General features: G+C 45.4%; 1 protein-coding gene across 1 annotated transcript in view; it reads right to left on the reverse strand.

Annotated features, from left to right (window-relative positions):
- Positions 1–24321, reverse strand: part of TAMM41 (TAM41, mitochondrial translocator assembly and maintenance protein, homolog (S. cerevisiae)) — a 52674-nt gene that overhangs the window by 22090 nt on the left and 6263 nt on the right. Inside the window, exon 4 of the mRNA XM_010862440.1 lies at positions 15302–15452. Coding sequence (XP_010860742.1) covers positions 15302–15452 — 151 coding nt within the window. The remainder of the gene's footprint in view (positions 1–15301; positions 15453–24321) is intronic.

The following is a 24321-nucleotide window of genomic DNA, read 5'->3' on the forward strand; positions in this document are numbered from 1 at the left end:
GGCCAAAGTATTGGAGTTTCAGCTTCAGCATCAGTCCTTCCAATGAACACCCAGGACTGATCTCCTTCAGGATGGACTGGTTGGATCTCCTTGCAGTCCAAGGGACTCTCAAGAGTCTTCTCTAACACCACAGTTCAAAAGCATCAATTCTTTGGTGCTCAGCTTTCTTCACAGTCCAACTCTCACATCCATACATGACCACTGGAAAAACCATAGCCTTGACTAGACGGACCTTTGTTGGCGAAGTAATGTCTCTGCTTTTTAATATGTGATTTACAACACTGAGATCCTGGCAACAACCAAATGTCCCTCAACAGGGGAACAGTGCATCCATACCAAGCACAGACCATGGACCACCCACAATGACCAGGGACCACGGACCACCCACACTGACCACGGATTGGGGTGCACCCACACCAACCGCAAACCACCCACACCGACCACAGACCACCCACACTGACCATGGACCACCCACACCGACCATGGACCAGGCCGCACCCACACCGACCGCGAACTGGGGTGCGCCCACACCGACCACAGACCAGGGCGCACCCACACTGACCACGGACCACCCACACTGACCAGGGACTGGGGCGCACCCGCACCAACCGTAGACCAGGGTGCGCCCACACCAACCGTGGACCAGGGCTCACCCACTAAGAGTTACCGGAACCACACACAGAGATGGAAAATGACCATGGAATAATGTGCAGCTGAGAAGCCAGGACACAAAAGTACCAAAAGGAAACAACTTTGTAAAAAAACAAGACAAAAGATTTTTAAATGGTTATGTTTACTCTAATAAGAGACACATTTACTGTGGGCTCTTTAATGGCATGTGCTCTGCATCTGCTGTCTCATTTAAGGCTGCCAAGTCTGACAAGGAAGGTGCTGATTATCCTCAGTCTCACGGACGAGGACAAGGAGCAACAACCTGCCCAAGGCCCGGCCACGTCCCAGGATCAGGGCAGTGACATTTCAGGTGCTAACTTCACTTCACTCTGTAATTCTCCCCTGTAATTTCCCCCCTTTCCCTCACTTTTGTAATGCTGGCTCACTACCTCTAGCGTTCTGAAGTAAGTTCACAGATGCACAGACATGCTGTCCCAGCAAATGTGAATGGAGAGGCAGCTGGGTTGACTTTGAATTGTGTATATACCCTCATGATTTCATTCAGAGCTTATAAATGTTTTCTACTTCTCCCTGAAGGGATGAAATGTCATCTAACTCTGAGTCTCACACAGCTGGCTCAGAATTGAAGCATCAGTGCACCACTGTCGAGATCTAAATATTTATACCACCTCCTTACCTCCTGTACATTTAACAAACAAAAGCTCTTACATTTTAGACAGTAACTTTCTGAGACAGGGACTATATTTTACCAAAATTTAAAGGCAGACGATCCAAACCCTCCCCAAACAACAACTGCCGGCCACGATGAAAGGAGCTGGGAAACATTAAGGACTTTGTGCAAACAGGGACCAAAGCGTATTCGTCCCTGTGACCCCGGCTCCACGCCTGCTGCCTGGCACATGAAGGCAGATCCATAAATGTCTGCTGAATTGGATTTCTCCCACTGCTGTGCAGCAGAACCAGCTCAGCCATGGGGAACAGCAAGCAAATGGGCTTATCACCCGCTGCTTCAGAACAAAATGAATAAAATTGTGGACACAGCATGAACCAGCATCTGATCCTAAGAATCAATTTTTCTTACCTCCACAGATACGCTCACAACAAAATACAGAGATTGAGGAAAAACTGACTGCTGACTTGTATTTTATGGGAGTTTAACTCTTAACTGCCCAAGCCAGAGAGCAGCCTGTCTAATGCGATGGCTAGACAAAAGAGTAATCTCTCCTTGACCTGAAGTAAGACAAATTCAGAGGCTTGTAGTGCATTTGGAGCTGGCCTGCTCCATGATTCCAGCACGTCCCCAGCAGTCAGGAACCTTATTAGGAACATAAGGGTGTGAGCGGAAAGGCCCGGCTCTCAGGTCTGGCCATATCCCTGGGAGACTGGGGGTGAGTTACTTAACCTTTCTCAATCAGCTTCCTTCTCTGCAACAGTCACACGAACCTCACAAGACTGCCTTTAGGTTTCAGTGATTAAGGTATCAGAGGATGCTCTGTCCACAGTGAGCAGACAGTACTGCTGTCATGATGTGTATATGGGAGGGGCAGGGCAGAGGGTGCAGGAAGCCCTGGGTTTCTACGACACTGGCAGGCTAACTTTCCCTCTTAGATGAACTGCCACACTCCTGTCATCTCCGTTCAGTAAATATCTGGGTGGCTTCTAAGTGCCGGGAGCTGTGCTGGACTCAGGGCATACAAAGATACAGACTCTGCCTCAAGCAGCAAGTGACATGGAAACAGCATTTCAGAGCAGGTTAGTGCCCAGGACTCCTGATGTGGGAGTGGTCAGGAATAGGAGCTCAAACTGGAAGCTGATATGTGCAACATAATATTCATTTTAAACAGGTTTTTCTTTTTTTTGAGATATAATTCACATACCTTATAATTCTTATATAAAGCACAGAATTCTATGGTGGGTTTTTTTTTTTTTTTAAACTGTATTTACAGAGTTATGCAACCATCTAACTTTAGACCATTTCAGCCTCCTTAAAAGAAACCCTGTACCACCAGCAGTCACTTTTCTTCCCTGCTTCCACCCTCAGCCCCACACAGACTAATCCACTTTCTCTATATATAGATTTTCCTATTCTGAACACTTTATATGAGTGGAACTGCACAATACACGGTCTCTTGATTAGCATGATGTTTTTAAAGTTCATCATGTTGGAGCACCTATCAGTACTTATTCCTGTTTATGGCTAAATAATATTCCACTGGGTGGATGTACATTTTATATATCCATCTCTCAGTTGATAGGCATTTCGGGCCTTTTTTTTTTTTTTATGAATAACCCTGCCCTGAACATTTGCATAAGAGTTTTTGTGTGGATATATATTTTCATTTGTCTTGGGTAGATACCCAGGAGTAGAATCGCTAGGTCACATAGTTGCTTTAATATTTTGAGGAACTGCCGAACTGTTTTTTCCAAAGTGGCTATGTTATTTACATTCCTTCAGCAATGTATGCAGGTCAATTTCTTCACAGCCTCATCAACACCTGTTCTCATTTGTATTTTGATCATAGGCTTTGGGTGTGAACTGGGGTCTAATGCTGCTGAGCACCTTTTCATGTGCTTATCTGCTATTTGTATGTAAAGTGGGCTTCCCTGGTAGCTCAGTTGGTAAAGATTCTGCCTGCAATGCAGGAGACCTTAGTTCAATTCCTGAGTCTGGAAGATCCACTGGAGAAGGGATGGGCTCCCACTCCAGTATTCTTGGGCTTCCCTTGTGGCTCAGCTGGTAAAGAATCCACCTGCAATGCAGGTGACCTGAGTTCATTCGATCCCTGGGTTGGGATGATCCCCTGGAGAAGAGAAAGGCTACCCACTCCAGTATTCTGGCCTGGAGAATTCCATTGATGGAAGAGTCCATAGGGTTGCAAAGAAATGAAGAATGATGCTGAGCACCTTTTCATGTGCTTATTTGCTATTTGTATACTTCCTCTCAAAAAATAGTCTATACAAATCCTTTGCCCATTTCTATATTGGGTTACTTGTCTTTTGTGTTCTAAGAATTCTTTAAATATTCCAGACACAAGTTCCTTATCAGATAAATGATTTGCAAGTATTTCTTTTCATTTCATAGGCTGTCTTTTCACTTTCTTGATGGTTTTGTTTGCAGCATAGAAGTTTTAATTTTTATACAGTCCCATTTATCTACTTCTTCTTTTGTTGCTTTTGGTAGATATTTAAGAAAACACTGTATAATTCAAACTGACTCTTCTAAAAGTCTTATGGTTTTAGCTCTTATGTCCATGATCTGTGTGTGTGTGCTCAGTCACTCAGTTGTGTCTGACTCTTTGTAGCCCCAGAGGCTATAGTCCGTCAGGCTCCTCTGCCCATGAAATCTTCCAGGCACGAGTACTGGAGTGTGGTGCTATCTCCTGTTCCAGGGGGCCTTCCCAACCCAGGATCTAACCTGTGTTTCTTGCATCTCCTGTACTGGCAGGCGGATTCTTTACCACTAGTGACTCCTGTTGCTTCCTGACCTGCATATAGGTTTCTCAAGAGGCAGGTCAGGTGGTCTGGTATTCCCATCTTTTTTAGAATTCTCCACAGTTTATTGTGATCCACACAGTCAAAGGTTTTGGCATAGTCAATAAAGCAGAAATAGATGTTTTTCTGGAACTCTCTTGCTTTTTCCATGATCCAGTGGATGTTGGCAATTTGATCTGTTTCCTCTGCCTTTTCTAAAACAAGCTTGAATATCTGGAAGTTCACGGTTCACGTACTGCTGAAGCCTGGCTTGGAGAATTTTGAGCATTACTTTACTAGCGTGTGAGATGAGTGCAATTGTGTGGTAGTTTGAGCATTCTTTGGCACTGCCTTTCTTTGGGACTGGAATGAAAACTGACCTTTTCCAGTCCTGTGGCCACTGCTGGGTTTTCCAAATTTGCTGGCATATTGCATGCAGCACTTTCACAGCATCATCTTTCAGGATCTGAAATAGCTCAATTGGAATTCCATCATCTCCACTAGCTTTGTTTGTAGTGATGCTTTCTAAGGCCCATTTGACTTCACATTCCAGGATGTCTGGCTCTAGGTGAGTGATCACACCATCATGATTATCTTGGTCTTGAAGATCTTTTTTGTACAGTTCTGTATTCCTGCCACCTCTTCTTAATATCTTCTGCTTCTGTTAGGTCCATACCATTTCTGTCCTTTATTGAGCCCATCTTTGCATGAAATGTTCCTTTGGTATCTCTAATTTTATTGAAGAGATCGCTAGTCTTTCCCATTCTGTTGTTTTCCTCTATTTCTTTGCATTGATTGCTGAGGTAGGCTTTCTTATCTCTTCTTGCTATTCTTTGGAACTCTGCATTCAGATGCTTATTCCTTTTCTCCTTTGCTTTACACTTCTCTTCTTTTCACAGCTATTTGTAAGGCCTCCTCAGACAGACATTTTGCTTTTTTGCATTTCTTTTCCATGGGGATGGTCTTGATCCCTGTCTCCTGTACAATGTCACAAACCTCCGTCCATAGTTCATCAGGCACTCTATCTATCAGATCTAGTCCCTTAAATCTATTTCTCACTTCCACATCATAAGGGATTTGATTTAGGTCATACCTGAATGGTCTAGTGGTTTTCCCTACTTTCTTCAATTTAAGTCTGAATTTGGCAATAAGGAGTTCATGATCTGAGCCACAGTCAGCTCCTGGTCTTGTTTTTGCTGACTGTATAGAGCTTCTCCATCTTTAGCTGCAAAGAATATAATCAATCTGATTTCGGTGTTGACCATCTGGTGATGTCCATGTATAGAGTCTTCTCTTGTGTTGTTGGAAGAGGGTTTTGCTATGACCAGTGCGTTTTCTTGGCAAAACTATTAGTCTTTTCCCTGCTTCATTCCATATTCCAAGGCCAAATTTGCCTGTTACTCCAGTTGTTTCTTGACTTCCTACTTTTGCATTCCAGTCCCCTATAATGAAAAGGACATCTTTTTTTTTGGTGTCAGTTCGAAAAGGTCTTGTAGGTCTTCATAGAACTGTTCAACTTCAGCTTCTTCAGCATTACTGGTTGGGGCATAGACTTGGATTACTGTGATCTTGAATGGTTTGCCTTGGAAACGAACAGAGATCACTCTGTCATTTTTGAGATTGCATCTAAGTACTGCATTTTGGACTCTTTTGTTGACCATGATGGCTACTCCATTTCTTCTAAGGGATTCCTGCCCGCAGTGGTAGATATAATGGTCATCTGAGTTAAATTCACCCATTCCAGTCCATTTTAGTTTGCTGATTCCTAGGATGTCGACGTTCACTCTTGCCATCTCCTGTTTGACCACTTCCAATTTGCCTTGATTCATGGACCTGACATTCCAGGTTCCTATGCAATATTGCTCTTTACAGCATCGGACCCTGCTTCTATCACCAGTCACATCCACAACTGGGTATTGTTTTTGCTTTGGCTCCATCCCTTCATTCTTTCTGGAGTTATTTCTCCACTGATTTCCAGTAGCATGTTGGGCACCTACTGACCTGGGGAGTTCCTCTTTCAGTATCCTATCATTCTGCCTTTTCATACTGTTCATGGGGTTCTCAAGGCAAGAATACTGAAGTGGTTTGCCATTCCCTTCTCCAGTGGACCACATTCTGTCAGACCTCTCTACCATGACCCGCCCGTCTTGGGTGGCCCCAAGCAACAGTTAGAACTGGACATGGAACAACAGAGTGGTTCCAAATAGGAAAAGGAGTACGTCAAGGCTGTATATTGTCACCCTGCTTATTTAACTTATATGCAGAGTACATCATGAGAAACACTGGGCTGGAAGAAGCACAAGCTGGAATCCAGATTGCCGGGAGAAATATCAATAACCTCAGATATGCAGATGATACCACCCTTATGGCAGAAAGTGAAGAGGAACTAAAAAGCCTCTTGATGAAAGTGTAGAGTGAAAAAGTTGGCTTACAGCTCAACACTCAGAAAACAAAGATCATGGAACATGGTCCCATCACTTTATGGGAAATAGATGGGGAAACAGTGTCAGACTTTATTTTTTGGGGCTCCAAAATCACTGCAGATGGTGACTGCAGCCATGAAATTAAAAGATGCTTACTCCTTGGAAGAAAAGTTATGACCAATCTAGATAGCATATTGAAAAGCAGAGACATTACTTTGCCAACAAAGGTCCATCTAGTCAAGGCTATGGTTTTTCCTGTGGTCATGTATGGATGTGAGAGTTGGACTGTGAAGAACGCTGAGCGCCGAAGAATTGATGCTATTGAACTGTGGTGTTGGAGAAGACTCTTGAGAGTCCCTTGGACTGCAAGGAGATCCAACCAGTCCATTCTGAAGGAGATCAGCCCTGGGATTTCTTTGGAAGGAATGATGCTAAAGCTGAAACTCCAGTACTTTGGCCACCTCATGCAAAGAGTTGACTCATTGGAAAAGATTCTGATGCTGGGAGAGACTGGGAGCAGGAGGAGAAGGGGACAACAGAAGATGAGATGGCTGGATGGCATCACTGACTCGATGGACGTGAGTCTGAGTGAACTTCGGGAGTTGGTGATGGACAAGGAGGCCTGGCATGCTGCGATTCATGGGTCGCAAAGAGTCAGACACAACTGAACGACTAAACTGAACTGAGTGACTCCTGGGAAGACCCATCCATGATCTATTTTGAGTTAATTTTGTGTAGGGTGTGTTAGGGGTCCGACTTCATTCTTTTGCATGTGGAAAAAATAATTATTATTTCAACAAAGGTGACTAAGGCAGCATTTCTAGGAGGTAGCCTAACACACCATTCAAAATACATCCTCAAAAATATCTCCATGGCTGCAGAAACTATATCATCACTTCACTAACTCACACATGGAGGAGAATGAGGTAAGAACAAATAGTTGATGCATTGGTGCTATACATTTGAATCATATATAAATTTTTCTCTTGCACACTTTAGAGAACACAAATAGGTGCAGGAAGCATCAGGTTTACGATACTGATTCAGGAAGGAACCAGTACCACAGCCATCCATCCACCCACCCGTCCCCTAACTACTTACCGAGCACCTAGTATCTGTAAGGTGCCACTATAATCACTAAAGGAGAGTGAACAATGCAAGAACATACGTCTGCCTTCCACATCCTAGAGGTGGAACAAAGACCAGAGACAAGAAACCCAACAAATAAACAGTACCTCAGAAGGTGGAAAGTGCAAAGAAGGAAACACAAGCACAGGAAGATGGCCAGGAACGGGGAGGAGCCCCAAGCGGCCCTACAGTCCCTACCATAGTTCCCGGTGTGAGCCAGGAAGGGCACGTGCCACACAGGCGCTCTGCAGGACAGGGAAGGGGAGGAGCGAGGATCCTGGACCAGAGCGCCTGTGTTCACCCGCACGCTGGACTAGAAGCTGCAGGGCCCAGCACGAGCTCCCTCCTGCTCTGGCTTCGGGATCTCCAGACACAGTACAATACGGAGCAGCAGTACAGCAGGCTCATGAATTTCCAGGATTAAATGAGTTAGTACATGTAAAGCACTTAGAACACTACCAGACACACAGTAAGTAACCCAGAGACGTTAGACACGGGTGGTGACTGACACCCTTTCAGGAGCACGGCACGCTCAGGAACCAGCTAGTGACCGAGTAAAGAAGCGTTCCGAGCGAGGCTTCAGCAAGCGCTCAGGCTTGCCAAGCCTGCGGAAATCTGTTTCCAAATGACTGCGAGAGTCACTCCCAACATCCACGTCACCCAGGGACACTGCTGGCGAGGGCAGAGGTGTGACTGTCATGGAAGAAATCGTAGGAGCTCTCGCCCCAGAGGAAAAGTCTAACTGGCTTCCACCAGGATCCAGAAATGGGGATGTTCACTCACACTGTAGAGGGCTGGCACTCATTCCTAATTTTTTTTCTCTAAGAACCACTCAGCTGGCACTTCCTCACTGCTTTGTCTTGTTCCTAGAAGTAGCTGAGGCTGCGTTCAGACAGTTTGGCACCGAAAAAGAAACCCATTCTCTCTCTCGCACATGTCAGCGGTTGAAGGGTTTTTCGTTCCTCAAGGACTGTGAAGGGCCAAGTGACTCTACCTGACTTAAGTCCTCTGCTAACTCTGACACGCATCATTTGCCAACATGTACCAGTTTAGTGGTTAGTATATCAGACGACATAATCCCAGTTTGGTGAACGTGTCCAAGGAAGCTAGTGTCCCCCTTTGCTCTCTTCCCTACCAAACAGATTTGGCCGAAGTGAACCATAGTCATGTCATTAGTAAAACAATGGTAGATGAAGGCAGCCTGAGTGTCCACCAGTCACTGAAGCACTGGGCGGATCAGGGTGTCTCAGCCTGAGGAAAGTCTCTGCAGCCAGCAATGATACACAGTAACAGTGATGAATAATGACAGGAGTCATTTTCTGAGCGCCAACCATCAGTGAGCTGTGATGCTGGGGTTTTATACATATTATCTCATGGAAAATCTTCTTATGAAATAGTTATTTCCCCTTTACAAAGGAGAAAACAGGCTCGGAAAGGTTCCAGCACCTTCACGAGGCTAGCGTTCAAGCTCAGGTCTGACTGCAGTCTTGCCTTTCTATCTACAGCAAGTGGCTGTGTGGTGTGTGTGTTAGTCGCTCAGTCGTGTCTGACCCTTTGTGACGCCAAGGACTATAGCCTGACAGCCTCCGCTGTCCATGGAGTTCTCCAGGCAAGGATACTGAATAGATTGCCATTTCCTCCTCCAGGGGATCTTCCCAACCCAGGGATGGAACTCGGGTCTCCCACATTGCAGGAAGATTCTTTACCGTCTGAGCCACCAGGGAAGCCCTATGTTAATACAAGCAAACATGGATCTAGAATAATGCAGGATAACATTTACTGAGCATTTACGATGTGCCAGGCACAAACAATTTAATTTACATGTATGATTTAGCTTCATCCGTATAAAAAACTCCTTTAGAGAGAAAGAAACTGAGTCACAAGGAGATAAGAAACTTGTCCAAAGACAGAAAGTTAATTAAGGTTAAAGCTAAGAGGTGAACCCAGGAGTCTGACTGCAGAGCCCCAGCTTATAAACTCTGTACTAATGCTGCCTTCCATGAAGTAATATAATGATTAGAAAAAGCAAAGTACTAAACAGAATGGGATTCCTGAGGCTCAGTGGTAAAGAATCCACCTGCCAGTGCAGGCGATGTGGGTTCGATCCCTGGGTCAGGAAGATCCCCTGGAGAAGCAAATGGAACCCACTCCAGTATTCTTGCCTGGGAAATCCCATGGACAGAGGAGCCTGGTGGGCTATAGTCCACGGGATCACAGAAGAGCTGGACACGACTTAGTGACTAAACGGAACACCCAGCTGAGCAGCTGTTTCCACGTGAGGCTGTTGTGGTCCTGAGGCCCTGCCTGAGCGCTTATCGCCGTCCAGACTGGCTGCGCCCTGTCCATCCACCCACACGCAGAGGGGCCTGCTATGTGCCACGAGGCGGGGGGTTTCTGGAGGTGATCCAACACCGGCCGGGTCCCAACCGTCCTCCCTGCAGGCCCCTCGCTGCCTGGTCAGCTCTCCTGTGGCTCTCCTCACGGGTGCTCAGACGCCAGTGCTCAGGTCCCCCTGGGGAGAGGCCGTCTCTGGTTGCACCAAAGTGACGCCTGCCCCCTCCCCTGTTTTGTGCTGCCACGTGTCTGCCGTCAGGCTTTTCAACTGCAGAGAAAGCGCCATGAGGGCCGGGGCCGTGCCTGCCTTATCCCCAGAGCTTAGAAGGGCGTCCAGCAGAGGAAACTCTCGTGATTATGTGCTGAGGGAAAAAACGTTCTCATTCTCAGTCTTTCTCCCTCCTGCACACTGCTGGCAAAATTATCTTTCCACAACCACAAATCCTGGCCCAACTTGCAATGCCAGAAAACTTCTGTGGCTCTTAGTTATCAAATTCCCATCTGCTCACTTTGTCTTCAACACCCTGCCCAACCCGGGTCTAACCTCTTTTCCAAAACACCAGAGAGGCAGTGAATTTCAGTGGTTAAGAATGAAGACTAACGTGGAACTCTATCAGTGTTATGGGACAGCCTGGATGGAGGGGCGTTTGGGGGAGGGTGGATACATGTCTATGGTTGAGCTGCTCTGCTGCTCACCCGGAACTACTGCAGCATGTTCATCAGCTATACACCAACACAAAATACAAAGTTACAAAAAGGGTGTGGGCTCAGATTCCAGCGCTACCACCTACTAATCTACCAGACAACTGACCTGAGACAGACCTGGGCCTTGGTTTTCTCATCTGTTAAATGGGGCAATAATATAGCACCCTATCAAAGGGTTGTGTGTGAGGATGAAATGAGTTATTAGATCAAAGTACCGAGAGTCATTCCTGACATATGACACAGAATGTGCCTTTCTCCGGCCACCAGTGTGGACCTCCGTCACATCCATCCGCTCCTCCCTCCCTGAATGGGACATGCGCTTACACACCCCTGCCTTTTCCACCTGGGCTGTTTTGAAGTCTGCCACTGACTCACTATGACCATATATGTTGATTAATGTGAAGCTCCTTAGAGCAGACATTGCATCCTTAATTCTTTATAAGGTATGGGACGCTGATTCACTTGATAAATGTTAAACCAGGGATCATTACCTAACACTAGTCAGTAGTTTGCACTTTCACAAGAACGTGAAGGTGGCCCTTTAAAAGTCCATTCGGTTTCCTTTTCTGTTTGCTTAAATGCTGACTTCTAAGAATAACTGAAGGATTAGAGGGCTTTCTGCTCCCCAATTCTGCAGGCTCCCATCTTCCACCCACTCCTTTCTCACCACCATTTATAATGATAATGCCATAAATACTGACCCTGGGGCAGTTAAAGTGATCCTCAAATACTACACAGAATACAGGGATTATTATTATTATTACTGCTAGTAATACTGACAGATCTTGCCTCCGCCAACAATTTCTGGCAGGAACTTGTCCAATGACACGGAGACAACTGTTTTCTCCATGTCCCCCAGACTCCGCCAGGGAGAAACAGAACTTCGCAGATTAGGGACAACATATCACCTCTCTCAACTGAAAACAGGTGCAAAATAGATGTCCAAGTTGTAAGTAAAAATGAGGTTGGTGAGTAATTTGAAATCTGGAATATTCCAAGGGCTTGGGAGGTTTGGGTGGTTTCCAGAAGGGATTAGAATCTGATCAATTCAAGGATACTGGGTTCTCAGAAGCCTACAAAAGGCAGGTAAAAAAGCTGGTCTTTCAACACATCACCTGGGGCAAGTCTCACATCTACAGAAGACACCTGCCTGCAGGGTCTAGATCCTTCCCCAACCGCACCATCCCAGTCTAGTTCCATCATATCACAGGCTAGTTAACCATTAATTACACTGTGTCCTGGCTTACCAACAACCATCATATATTATGATGTTTCAATGGGAAAATATATTCCCAATCTAAACAACTGACTTAGAGAACACTTTCTGGAAAAGGTCTTATCCACAAGGTAGAGATCACACAGAGTGGGAATCAGCCCTCTCTGGGGAGAACCTATAAAGCACCATGTCCTATGTGTTGCAGGAAAAAGAAGCCAGCCTTTGTGAAATGAGTGATATGGGCTACTTGGCCAAACTCGAAGACCAAGGCTGATTAAACAGTAACAAATGTAACGGCTAGAAAACAGGACGAGGTGAGATGAGGAATGGGAGCGACCAGAGGCTGTGGGGCTGGAGTCAGACACAGCAGGGTGTGAGACCTGGCTCTGGGGAGCAACACACTCGTCGGTCAGCTCTTCCCCAACAGCCCCGGGCAGGCTCGTAGACACCGTCCCCTGCCTTGGAGGCCCTTCCTGAACCACCCACTGAGAAACAGCCTCACCCTCAACCTGCAGTATTTTCTTCTCCTCACGGCACTCACCGCTGTCTGAAACTGCCTACTGCTTCTTTGCCGTCAGTCTCTCCCTAAAAGAACATGACCTCCACGAGGAGATTCATCGCATCTCGCTTGCGAGCTCGCACCCGGCCTAGCGCAGTGTGTGGCACAGGAGACACAGGACACACACGTCTGCTGAGCGGAGGCGGCACCATGAGGATCCGTGGTGGAGTAAAGGGTAAGTGCTCAGCTGCCCACCTACGCATCCACCCACCTACCCACTTACGGACGCACTGATTATGGAACAGCATCGCTATACAGCAGCTCTTAATGAATATTCTAGAAGAAGCGGAGCAGAAGATGATTCTGCTACGAATCAGCAAGTGTTTACTAAACAACAGGAGAAACCAGGAGCGTATGACATGGTCCTTTCAGGAGGTGGAACAAAAGTCAGCTCAAGATTGAAAGCAGCTTGAATGCTTACTTAAAGTCTGTAAATAAATGTCTTCAGTCAATGTTCGAAATTTATAGAGAAATCCTAGAGTCATGCAATTAAAAGAGCTTGCTCCTTGGAAGGAAAGCTATGACGAACCTCGACAGCGTATTAAAAAGCAGAGACGTCATTTTGTGAATGAAGGTCTGTATAGTCAAAGCTATGGTTTTTCCAGTAGTTGTGTATGGATGTGAGAGCTGGACCATAAAGAAAGCTGAGCACTTAAGAATTGATGCTTTTGAACTGTGGTGTTGGAGAAGACTCTTGAGAGTCCCCTGGACTGCAATGAGATCAAACCAGGCAATCCTAAAGGAAATGAGTCCTGAATATTCATTCGAAGGACTGATGCTAAAGCTCAAACTCCAATACTTTGGCCACTTGATGAGAAGAGCTGACTCATTGGAAAAGACCCTGATGCTGGGAAAGATTGAGGGCGGGAGGAGAAGGGGATGACAGAGGATGAGATGGTTGGATGGCATCACCGACTCGATGGACATGAGTTTGAGCAAATTCTGGGAGATGGTAAAGGACAGAGGAGCCTGGCATGCTGCAGTCCATGGGATGACAAAGAGCCGGACATGACTGAGTGACTGAACAACAGCAGCAACCTGGAGTGCACCTAACACTAAGCTGATGCTGACGACATGGTCAGAGCAGAGGACGGCTCTGCATTTTCTCCCACAAAGTCGACCGAAGGTTCAGGTCCACCTTTCCTCGCAGGTGAGCGGGGTCGGGGAGGCACCCAGACAGAGGGCCCCTCCCCACACATTCCTCCTGGATGCAGCCCCACCATGCTGTCCCCTTGGCCTTTGCTGACAGGCAGCGAGGCTGCCATGAGATGCTGGAAGCAACCGAGACCAAGGCTATTTTACCTGCCTTCTCACCCGTGCTGCATGACAGCTGTGGTCACAACACACACATTTTGGGAACAAGACTGAAGAGCGAGACCTTTCGAGTCTCTGTGAGCACGGCGTCTCCATGAAATCTTATCTCTACAGGGATTCAGAGAACGAGTCAGCTGCCTCTGCAGTATTTGAGCATAGAGTTCTCTGACTCATACTTAAAAGTTGGGAAAGAGGGATATTTAAGATAGTGGTTTTCAAACTATGGTTTAGAAGACAGACTAATTTTCTGAAAATGGAGTTATACACAAATTCTTAACACATTAAACAGATCGCTGGGGGGCTCCTGGGGCCAAGGCTACAGTGAGGGGCCAGGCTCTGTCCTCTTGGCCTCCCCCCCCCCTGATAACTTTGAGGAGCACAGCTGGCTTAAGGGGAAAGGAAGTTAATATTCAGATAAATAAATAGATGAATGGAGAACAAGGGAGAAAGGTTTCCTTAATATGAGGAAAGGTGGAGTGGCCAAGTCACCACTTTGCACCCATCATAGTAAAGACTGTTTCCAGCAAGAATCATAAATGGAAATTCACCCTTGGAGGGAAAGTTTGGTAAGAAATAGGATACTGGCCTGACCTTCAAATGTCTCCCCAGTTTGCTTAGACAGGAGAAAACACTGCTTATCAGGGCACCAACATCACTGGTCTGCAGACTGCAAATATGTGAGTGTCATATGAGACAAAGAAAGGCTGAGGAAACATTACAAATTAAAAGATAAAAGAGATGGCATCTAAATACATTATGTGATCCCTGACGGGATCATGTACTTGAGGGTAAAATATTAGAAAGGACATTATGGGGACAACCGACAACATTAAGTGAAACTTATCAGTTTGATAGAAGTGATGCATCGTTGCTATTTGGCGCCTGCACTGTGGTTCTGCGAGAGGATGCCCTGTTCTTAGGAAACACACACTGAAGTAATGGGCCTAAAGGGGATGTGACACGTGTGCCCGACTCCCTAACAGTTCAGAAGAACATGCATCATGCGGCGTATTACGTGCAGAGAGGGAGCAGTGGTTCTCAAAGTGGGTCCCTGGAGGAGCATCAGCATCACCAGGAACGGGAGAGAAATACAGACTTTGGGGACCCCGCCCCAGACCTCCCAAATCGACTGTCTTGTCTGTTCTGACAGGCCCTCCAGGGGGTTCTGCTGTCAACTTCTGAACATCACTGATACAGAAAGAATGATAAAACAAGTGTGAGTTGTTTCTGGGGAAAGGGCATAGCTTTCTGGATGATTACTGAAACTTACCTGTACTCTGAAAGTGTTTCAAAATAAAAATTAACGATAACAACAACAGAAGGGTTAGCCTATGTAGAGATGTGAAAAGGAAGAGACCTTGGGGGCAAGGAGGCAGATGGCAGGTTCCTGCAGAGACCTTCACAGAGGTGCTGAGACCAGAACCTCTGTTGCCAGCGAGGGGCGGGGGGGTCGGGCCTGCTCGATCTTCCAACAGCGAATCTCTTTACGGCAGGAAGTGCAGCACGAAACCTACTAACCTGAGTAGGAGAGCCCGGCGATCTCTGTAAACAGGTCTTCTTCAGAAAAGCTTTCGGGGAGCATGAGGAAAGCCGCGGTCACAGCGCTCTTTAGGTTTTGATCCAGGGCCGAGTGGAGGGCCACATCCTCATTCATCGCCACGATCTTCACCTGGAGAAGCAGGACGTTCAGAAGACTTTCTGAAGTGGGGCACTGCCCAACCTGGGTGTTACTACACGCACTGGAGCTGTCCAAAACCCTCAGCCCTGAAGATACTGCAGTGTTAGGCCCGTTGACATGAAATAGTTACTAATCTAATTCTGGAGTCTCCTGTTTTAAGCCCAAATCAGAGAACTCATGACATAGGAAAGAAAACAAAATAAATATTTTTCTAAATGAGGAAACCCCACGAGTTTTGAAAAAGTTACTACAAAATGGAATAAATGACCTTTGAGAAATTGAGAATTTTATTTTTTAATCTCTTTGTTCTTCATTTAATTTTATGGTAGACAAAGGCATTTTACTTCTTTATTCAGAACTCATCTCTGTTCTTATCTAACCTGAGCAGGCCATGCTCTATTTTGAACTGATCTGAACCTGAGTAAGGAAAAAGGAAAGAAAACCAGCTAGAAGAAACTGCTGTCTGTGCTCCCCTCCCATCGACATACAAACTGCTCCAGTGTGTCTGACTGGTCGTGAAGATGGCACTGCGGTCACCAGCATGTGCTCACGCCCTGTCTCTCATTGCCTCTGTGACGGGGTTCGTACCTGAGCCAGGCTTACGAGCTTGCGGGGAAGATTCAGTGAGAGCCCGCAGCTGAGCCCGAAGCTGAAGGGAGCTTCCCTGTGTGTCTCCTGGTGCACAGCGCATGCGCTTCTCTGAGCCGGGGCTTCTCACCTTTAGGAGATCAGAGTCTCCTGCAGGGCCTGTTCAAACACCCAGTATTAGGCCCATCCCCAGAGACTCTGACTCGGCAGGCCGGGGTACATTTCTGCCAGGTTCCCAGGTGACGCTGATGCTGCTCCAGGGGCCAAGTGTGAACAGCACTGCTCTAAGGCACGAGCTTAGAACCAGAACTGCCACGTTGGTCTCTGTAGCGACTGTGCCAGTGTGCACTCCTGACACGATTGTGGACCATCATGCTGCTTCTGATCGACTTTCTAAGCAAGCAGTGGGTCTAGAAATTCCTCCTGAGGACACTCACGTATCTGAAACGCAGCTGCCGTCTCTGATCCTTTAGTGCTGTAAGCAAACTCTCCTAGTGTTCCAGAAAATAGGGTTTAGACTGCCTTTCATTTATCAAACACAGATCATTTCTGGCAAAATTCAGACGACACATAAAAGACACAAACAGTATGACAAACTCCAAATTAAAAGTGTATTAGATAGCAAGGCAATGGCACCCCACTCCAGTACTCTTGCCTGGAGAATCCCATGGATGGAGGAGCCTGGTAGGCTGCAGTCCATGGGGTCGCTAAGAGTTGGACACGACTGAGCGACTTCACTTTCACTTTTCACTTTCATGCATTGGAGAAGGCAATGGCAACCCACTCCAGTGTTCCTGCCTGGAGAATCCCAGGGACGGGGGAGCCTGGTGGGCTGCCGTCTACGGGGTCGCACAGAGTCGGACACGACTGAAGCGACGCAGCAGCAGATGGCAAGGAAAGATGGGAATGATGTACATCCCAAAGTACAGGTTCTTCTCTGTTTTTTCATTAATTGTGAAAAGCAGTATTAGAAAACAATTATTTTATAAATCAGGCTTAAGAACCTGATTGAAGAAAGATTGAAGGTAGGAGGAGAAAGGGACAACAGAGGATGAGATGGTTGGATGGCATCACCAACTCGATGGACACAAGTTTGAGCAAGCTCTGGGAGTCAGTGATGGACAGGGAAGCCTGGTGGGCTGCAGTCCATGGGATGCAGAGTCGGACACGACTGAGCTACTGAACTGAAGAACCTGAATTCTACTGTTTACCTTTTGTCCCTTTTTTAAATGGAATATTTACAACATACAAAGCTTCATATGGTATGTAAGCTACTTAATTCCATATTGCCTCCTCCTTCCTCATAATTACAAGGACTTAATGGCCCTGAATTAAGCCTTGGAGCACTTCAGTGAGTTTGGAATTACCACAAACATCTGCAGAAAGTCAAAGCAAGGAGCAGTCCAAGAGCATGGCCTGCCCAGGGTTGCATAATGAGCTGATGGCAAAGACCAGGGTAACACCCTTGTACTTGGCAAAGCCAGCTCTGAGTATTCAGACATTTTATTCACGCATTCTGTCCTGCTTAAGTTTTAATCCTGGAAGATGATTACGACAAAATTGAAAGTCCTACAATAACTCCTCTGCCTAGTCCTAGAATAACTTTCCCAAGCCTTACACTCCGTATGGAATTGGGGATCTAGGAGGGCAGCCTCCTCATCTCACTAATGGGGAAACGGAGACCCAGAGGGTTAAAAGAGCTCCCCTTGAGGAACAGGTGGCACCCCAGACCAGGACCTGTCCAGAAGCCTGTGAAGCCTCTTTATTATTCCTATTCTTCATCCTCATTCACCAGGTCCTGCTCAATAATTCTTCACCCTCTTTTTTTTTTTTTTTTGCAGGGGGGTGGGGAGGTGAACTTTCACAGAAACTCAATGAAAATAGAAGCTATTTTGAGATACTAACAAATCAAAGTTGCAAAGGAAAGAGTAAATTTGGGAAAATTTTTCCTATTTGATGAAAAATACTCCTGTTCTCTAAGAAAGCTTCTACTTAGGTGTTTCTTTTTTTAAAAGGCAGTCTGTTTGCTACTTAAGGTTAAGAGAATGAAGATAAAAGCATCCTAACTCAAAGGAAAAACGTGAGTTCAGGAGACTCTGCTCATCTGGTTCTCCAGAGGAAGGTGAGCCCGGAACTTGTCTTGGCAGCACTGTCCCTTGCTGTCTAGAGTGAGAAGCCAGTGAGCTCTTGGGACACTGCCAGGGTGGCCCCGGAAGAAAAGGGAGGCCCTCAGATCTGTGAATAGCTGTCTGTATCTTACTGGGAAAGCCCCGACCTGAACCACAGATCGAGCATCAGCTCTACTGCCAAGGGGAATATCCTCACTGGAGAGAGAGGAGGCCTAACACTCGAAGGGACTTTCAAAAGCCCAACTGGAGAGATTTGTGAGTACCTTTCAAGACAGAAAAAAGGACAGAGTCACACATGGTCTCCTCTATAATAGTCACATGGAGACGAGCTTGAATTGCAAAGAGTGAAGTTATAGTCACAAAGAACACAGCCCTCACCGCCCCCCATTCAAACACTCGACCATTAATCCAATGACACGTCCCATAGCAGTTTTCCGTTCCAAATGAACAGAAAGGCCGATTTTTCTAAATGGATTCGCTTAAGGACCAAAAAGAAACAGTAGACATTTGAGCTGGATTAAAAAAAAAAAAACCTTATTATCTACCTACTGGACTGTAGGCGCTTGAGACTGGAAATGTGGTTGTCTCTCTCTTTTTTTTTTAAATTCTTCTGGCATACACAGAGAAAAAACTTAGTCGTCTTTTGAATATGTAAATGAATGGCTCAATCTTTCCTTTCAAAGGCTAGAGGCTCAAAGATTTGCTCTCAGCCAGGCAGAGCCAAGATTAGTGAGCCAGGCCTTCCAAATCTCATTCAGGGACCCTTTCTACCACTGGGGGAGGTTTTCTACTACAAAGAAGTAAGTCAATGAAGTTACAATATGGTGACGCTTGCAAACTGTGAGTATACTAAAAAAACCACTGAGTCATACACTTTTTTAAAGGGTTGAAGTATGTGTGATTATATCTCAATAAAGCTATTATTAAAAAAAAGCTATATGACTAGCAAATAAAAGAAAAAAATATATTGAAATGAATACATTAAAATAAATTAAAATTCCCTTAACAAGGTGGCAAAATACCATTGTTCGTAAATGTGACTGCTTTAAATATTTACGCCAAATTATCCACACACTAAAAAAAAAACATGAAATACAAAAATTCAACTTACATTAAATAAATTAGAGGAATAAATACTAATATAACTTTAGACTTCTTTGGCCTAAAGACTGGCTACAATGAGATTCTATTAAATACTTTACGTGTTTCTCGACTTGGAAAATGGCTTGGTCGATAACGCAAACTTGCAGTTGCACTAGAAGTAAGACCGGGCCGTCTACTCAACGATGCGGGAAGGTAACCGTAAAGCATAATAGAAATGCAACTTGTACTCATTTTTTTCCAGAAATGTCCATCTTTTTAAGCAAAGTACTCCTCTATATTCTTTCCTATTTTCTTAATAATAAACTTTATCTTTTAAAGTAGGTTTAGGTTCACAGCAAAGCCATATGAGAAGCACAGACGAGTTCCCATATGCCCTTTGCATATTCCTTTTAAAGACTTAAACTGCTAGTGATTGACAAATCCTATTCCATTTGTAACATGGAGGATAATTTTAGAGCTTCAGACAACATAATTTAATGTAATTCCTTTTAAGACACATGAAAACAAAAAATCTACACTCATTCTCACAATTCTTTCTTAAGATATTCATTCACCCATTATTTTCATCCAAAGGCTTTCAACTCTTTTCTTTGTATCAGATTTGTTCCTTTGGTTAATATTTGCTGCCACCTAGAGGTAAAAAAAAAAAATCTGTATTTGGCTCACACAGTAAAGAAGCTGCCTGCAAGAGTCCCAGGTTCAATCCCTGGGCTGGGAAGATCTCCTGGAGAAGGAAATGACTATCCGCTACAGTATTCTTGCCTGGAGAATTCCATGAACAGAGGAGCCTGGCAGGCTACTGACCATAGGGTTGCAAAGAGTTGGACATGACTGAGCGACTAACACTTTCAGGGGTAAAAATAGTTCAAAGATAGTTATCCTAAGAATTCTCCATTTAACAGTGATTTACTTCTGCAGAAAAGAGAAACTGGAGGCAGGTGTAGGTGGAAGAGTTGATTTATCCATTTATGATTTTTAATCTTTAATTTCATATGTTATGTTCAAAACCTCAATTGGTTCTTAAGATAGCTTAATTTTCTTGTGCTAGAAGCTTCTTTCCTGATGCTAGGAAAGATTGAAGGCAGGAGGAGAAGGGGACGACAGAGGATAATGGTTGGATGGCATCACTGACTCAATGGACATGAGTTTGAGCAAACTCCAGGAGTTGGTAATGGACAGGGAAGGCTGGCGTGCTGCAGTCCATGGGGTTGCAAAGAATCGGACACGACTGAGCAACTGAACTTAACTGAGAAGCTTCTTAATAAGCCTGTGCACGTGTGCTAAGTCACTTCAGTCACATCCGACTCTTTGCAACCCCATGGACTGTAGCCTGCCAGGCTCCTCTGCCCATGGTATTCTCCAGGCAAGAATACTGGAGTGAGTCGCCATGCCCTCCTCCGGGGGATGTTCCCAACCCAGGGTTCAAATCCGCGTCTCTTATGTCTCCTGCTTTGGGAGACGGGTTCTTTACAATCCCATGGACGGAAAAGCCTGGTAGGCTGCAGTCCTTGGAGTCGCAAAGAGTCGGACACGACTGAGCAACTTCACTTTCACTTTTCACTTTCATGCATTGGAGAAGGAAATGGCAACCCACTCCAGTGTTCTTGGCTGGAGAATCCCAGGGACGGCAGAGCCTTGTGGGCTGCCATCTATGGGGTCGCACAGAGTCGGACATGACTGAAGTGACTTAGCAGCAGCAGCAGCCACCTGGAAAGCCCAAGAAGCCTGAGGGACTATCACTGTTATTAAGAACACTATCTTCTCCAAGTAAGCTGAGAAATACAGTTTTAAATGACCTGAATGTATCTGAGTGTTGCTTTGAACTGATGTTTTTATTTTATCAGGATACTTGATATTTAGATGAAATCTGAGGTCATTTCCAGTGCTTACATGCTGAGATTTCATGGCACATCTGTTTTCTGCAGTCTATTTGTACAAGCTGGGTTTAGAAAAGGCTGAGGAACCAGAGATCAAGTTGCCAACATCTGTTGGATCATAGAAAAAGCAAGGGAATTCAAAAAAATATCCACTTCTGCTTCATTGACTACACTAAAGCCTTAGACTGTGTGGATCACGACAAACTGTGGGAAATTCTTAAAGAGATGGGAATACCAGACCACCTTACTGTCTCCTGAGAAACCTGTATGCAGGACAATAAGCAACAGTTAGAACCAGACATGGAACAAGGGACTGGTTCCAAATAGGGAAAGAAGTACTTCAAGGCTGTATATTATCACCTTGCTTATTTAACTTATATGCAGAGTATATCATGTGAAATGCTGGGCTGGATAAATCATAGCTGGAATCAAGATTTCAGGAAGAAATATCACAAACCTCAGATATGCAGAAGATACCACTTTAATGGCAGAAAGTGAAGAGTAACTAAAGAGTCTCTTGATTGGGGTGAAAGAGGAGAGTGATAAAAACTGGCTTAAAACTCAACACTCAAAAAACTAAGATCAGAGCATCCAGTTCCATCACTTCATAGCAAATAGATGGTGAAAAAGTAGAAACAGTAACAGACTTTATTTTCTTGGGCTCCAAAATCGCTGCAGATGGTGACTGCAGCCATGAAATTAAGATGCTTGCTCCTTGGAAGAAAAGCTGTGACAAACCTAGACAGCATATTAAAAAGCAGAGATGTTACTTTGCTGACAAAGGTCCGTCTAGTCAAAGCTATGGTTTTTTCCAGTAGTCGTGTATGGATGTGAGAGTTGGATCATAAAGTAGGCTGAGCACTGAAGAATTGATGCTTTTGAACTGTGGTGTTGGAGAAGACTCTTGAGAGACACTTGAGCTGCAAGGAGATCAAACCAGTCACTCCTAAAGGAAATCAACCCTGAATATTCACTGTAAGGACTGAGGCTGAAGCTGCAGCTCCAATATTTTGGCCACCTGATGTGAAGAGCCAACTCACTGGAAAAGACCCTGATGACAGGAAAGATGGAAGGCAGAAGAGAAGGGGACAACAGAGGACAAGATGGTCACATGGCGTCACCGACTCAATAGACAGGAGTCTGAGCAAACTCTGAGAGAGAGTGAAGGACAGGGAAGCCTGGCATGCCGCAGTTCATGGGGTTGCAAAGAGCTGGAAGTGACTTAGTGACTGAACAATAACAACAATGCCAAGCTGTGCTGGATAGATTGTTTTAAAAAAAAAAAAACAACTTGAAATATTACAAGAACAAAACATAGTACACAGAATACATTTTCATATTCAACACCTCATTTTACCTCAAAATAACTGAGACAGGTGAAGACACAAAGAAGGGAGAGATGGTTTCCTCAATGTCTGCCAGGTGCCAGGCATCTTAGATCCAGGCATTTCTTAAATGCCTTTTGAGGTCAGTGTCATCACTCTCAGCCACAGGTGAGGGAGGCCCAAGGCCCATGCAGACTAAGTCCCTGGTGCCAGTTTACACGGCTAGGGGGTGTCAGAGCTGGAACTGTCTGACTTGAAAACACCTGTGTTCTTTCCAGTATTGGCATCCTGCTCCCACTTTTCACCACCTTCGTGAAGAAGCCAGGGCAAGGACTGCTATTCCCATTCTGCATGGCACTAGCGGTCATCAGCCTGCCAACGCAGGAGACGCAAGAGATGCAGAGAGCTCAGTCTCTGGGTCGGGAAGATACCCTGGAGAAGGAAATGGCGACCCACTTCTGTATTCTGGCCTGGGAAAATCCATGGACAGAGGAGCCTGGTAGGGTATGGTCCTGGGGGTTGGACACAACTGAGCACAGAGAAGTATAAAACAAGCTGCCTAACATCACATAAACAGTGAATAAGCAGCAGGAATGAGTAAGACCCAAGGATTCTAATTCCACATTCATTCATCTTCCTATCAAGCTACATATTTTGTGTATTTAAAAAGAAACTTGGAAAGAAAAGGAATATTTACAAATATCCAATTACATTTATTTCCTCAATTATGAGGAGGGCATGGTAACCCACTCCAGTATTCCTGCCTGGAGATTCCCATGGACAGAGGAGCCTGGCAGGGTATAGTACATAGGGTCACACAGAGCTAGACACGACTGAAGTGACTAACCACGAACCCATACATTGTTTCTGGATGTAAAACAAGCTTTTACTTAAGTAAAACTATATACAGTAAAGCAAAGTAATCTACCCAGCACAGCTTGGCAGATTTTTACGTATAGATGTACCCACACTTTTTGGCTAAGATCAAGTGTAGTATGGGGGCTTCCCAGATGGCACAGTGGTAAAGAACCCACCTGCTGATGGACACAGGTTCGATCCCTGGGCTGGGAAGATCCCTAGGAGCAGGAAATGGCAACCCACTCCAGTATTCTTGCCTGAAAAACTCCACGGACAGGGGAGCCTGGTGGGCTATAGTCTGTGGGGTCACACAGAGCTGGACGTGACTGAGCAACTGAGTGTGGCACACTGTATCCATGTAACTATCGCCCTGATCAAATGAGCTACACTGTTAAATTTTCAGCCTAAATTCAAGGAAAGAGAATCTGGTCCTCCCACACATATCAGTAGAGATTTTATCACACAACCAAGTGAGCTAAGATTATATAAAACTCTCTAATCTCTTGCCATAGCTGACAAAGAAGGAGCAGCAAAGTCACCTATGAGAGGTGTCTGAGAACACTGTGAACCCTCTTTGGGGCTGAAGACCCTTTGACAGTTCAATAAAAATTAATCCTTGTTAGGAGATCAGCAATTGTGACAACTTCATCTAGATCTTAAACTATGAAGATATCCTTCTCAGATACAGACTATACGTCTGCAAAAAAGAAGCAGCCTGGTATCTGTGAATGCGTGTCGGAAGTCTAGGTCCTCCGCACTGCTGTTGGCTTTCACTTCTAGTGAAGCCCGGGGAAAAACCTGCCCCTGTAGCCTCCTCCAACAACCTCCCAAACAAGGAGGCCGCGGAGACGGGATCCCAGGCACTGACGGGACAAACTGGTGGACAAGCAGTGCCCCGTGGCACTGGCATTCTAGAAGAAACGGTGATCTGGGGGTGGGAGGTGGGGGGGTGGTCTGCTGATAGAGGCTCTACTGCGGC

This window comes from Bison bison, unplaced genomic scaffold (genome assembly GCF_000754665.1).
Source record: "Bison bison bison isolate TAMUID 2011002044 unplaced genomic scaffold, Bison_UMD1.0 scf7180017864482, whole genome shotgun sequence".
Lineage (NCBI taxonomy): Eukaryota > Metazoa > Chordata > Mammalia > Artiodactyla > Bovidae > Bison > Bison bison.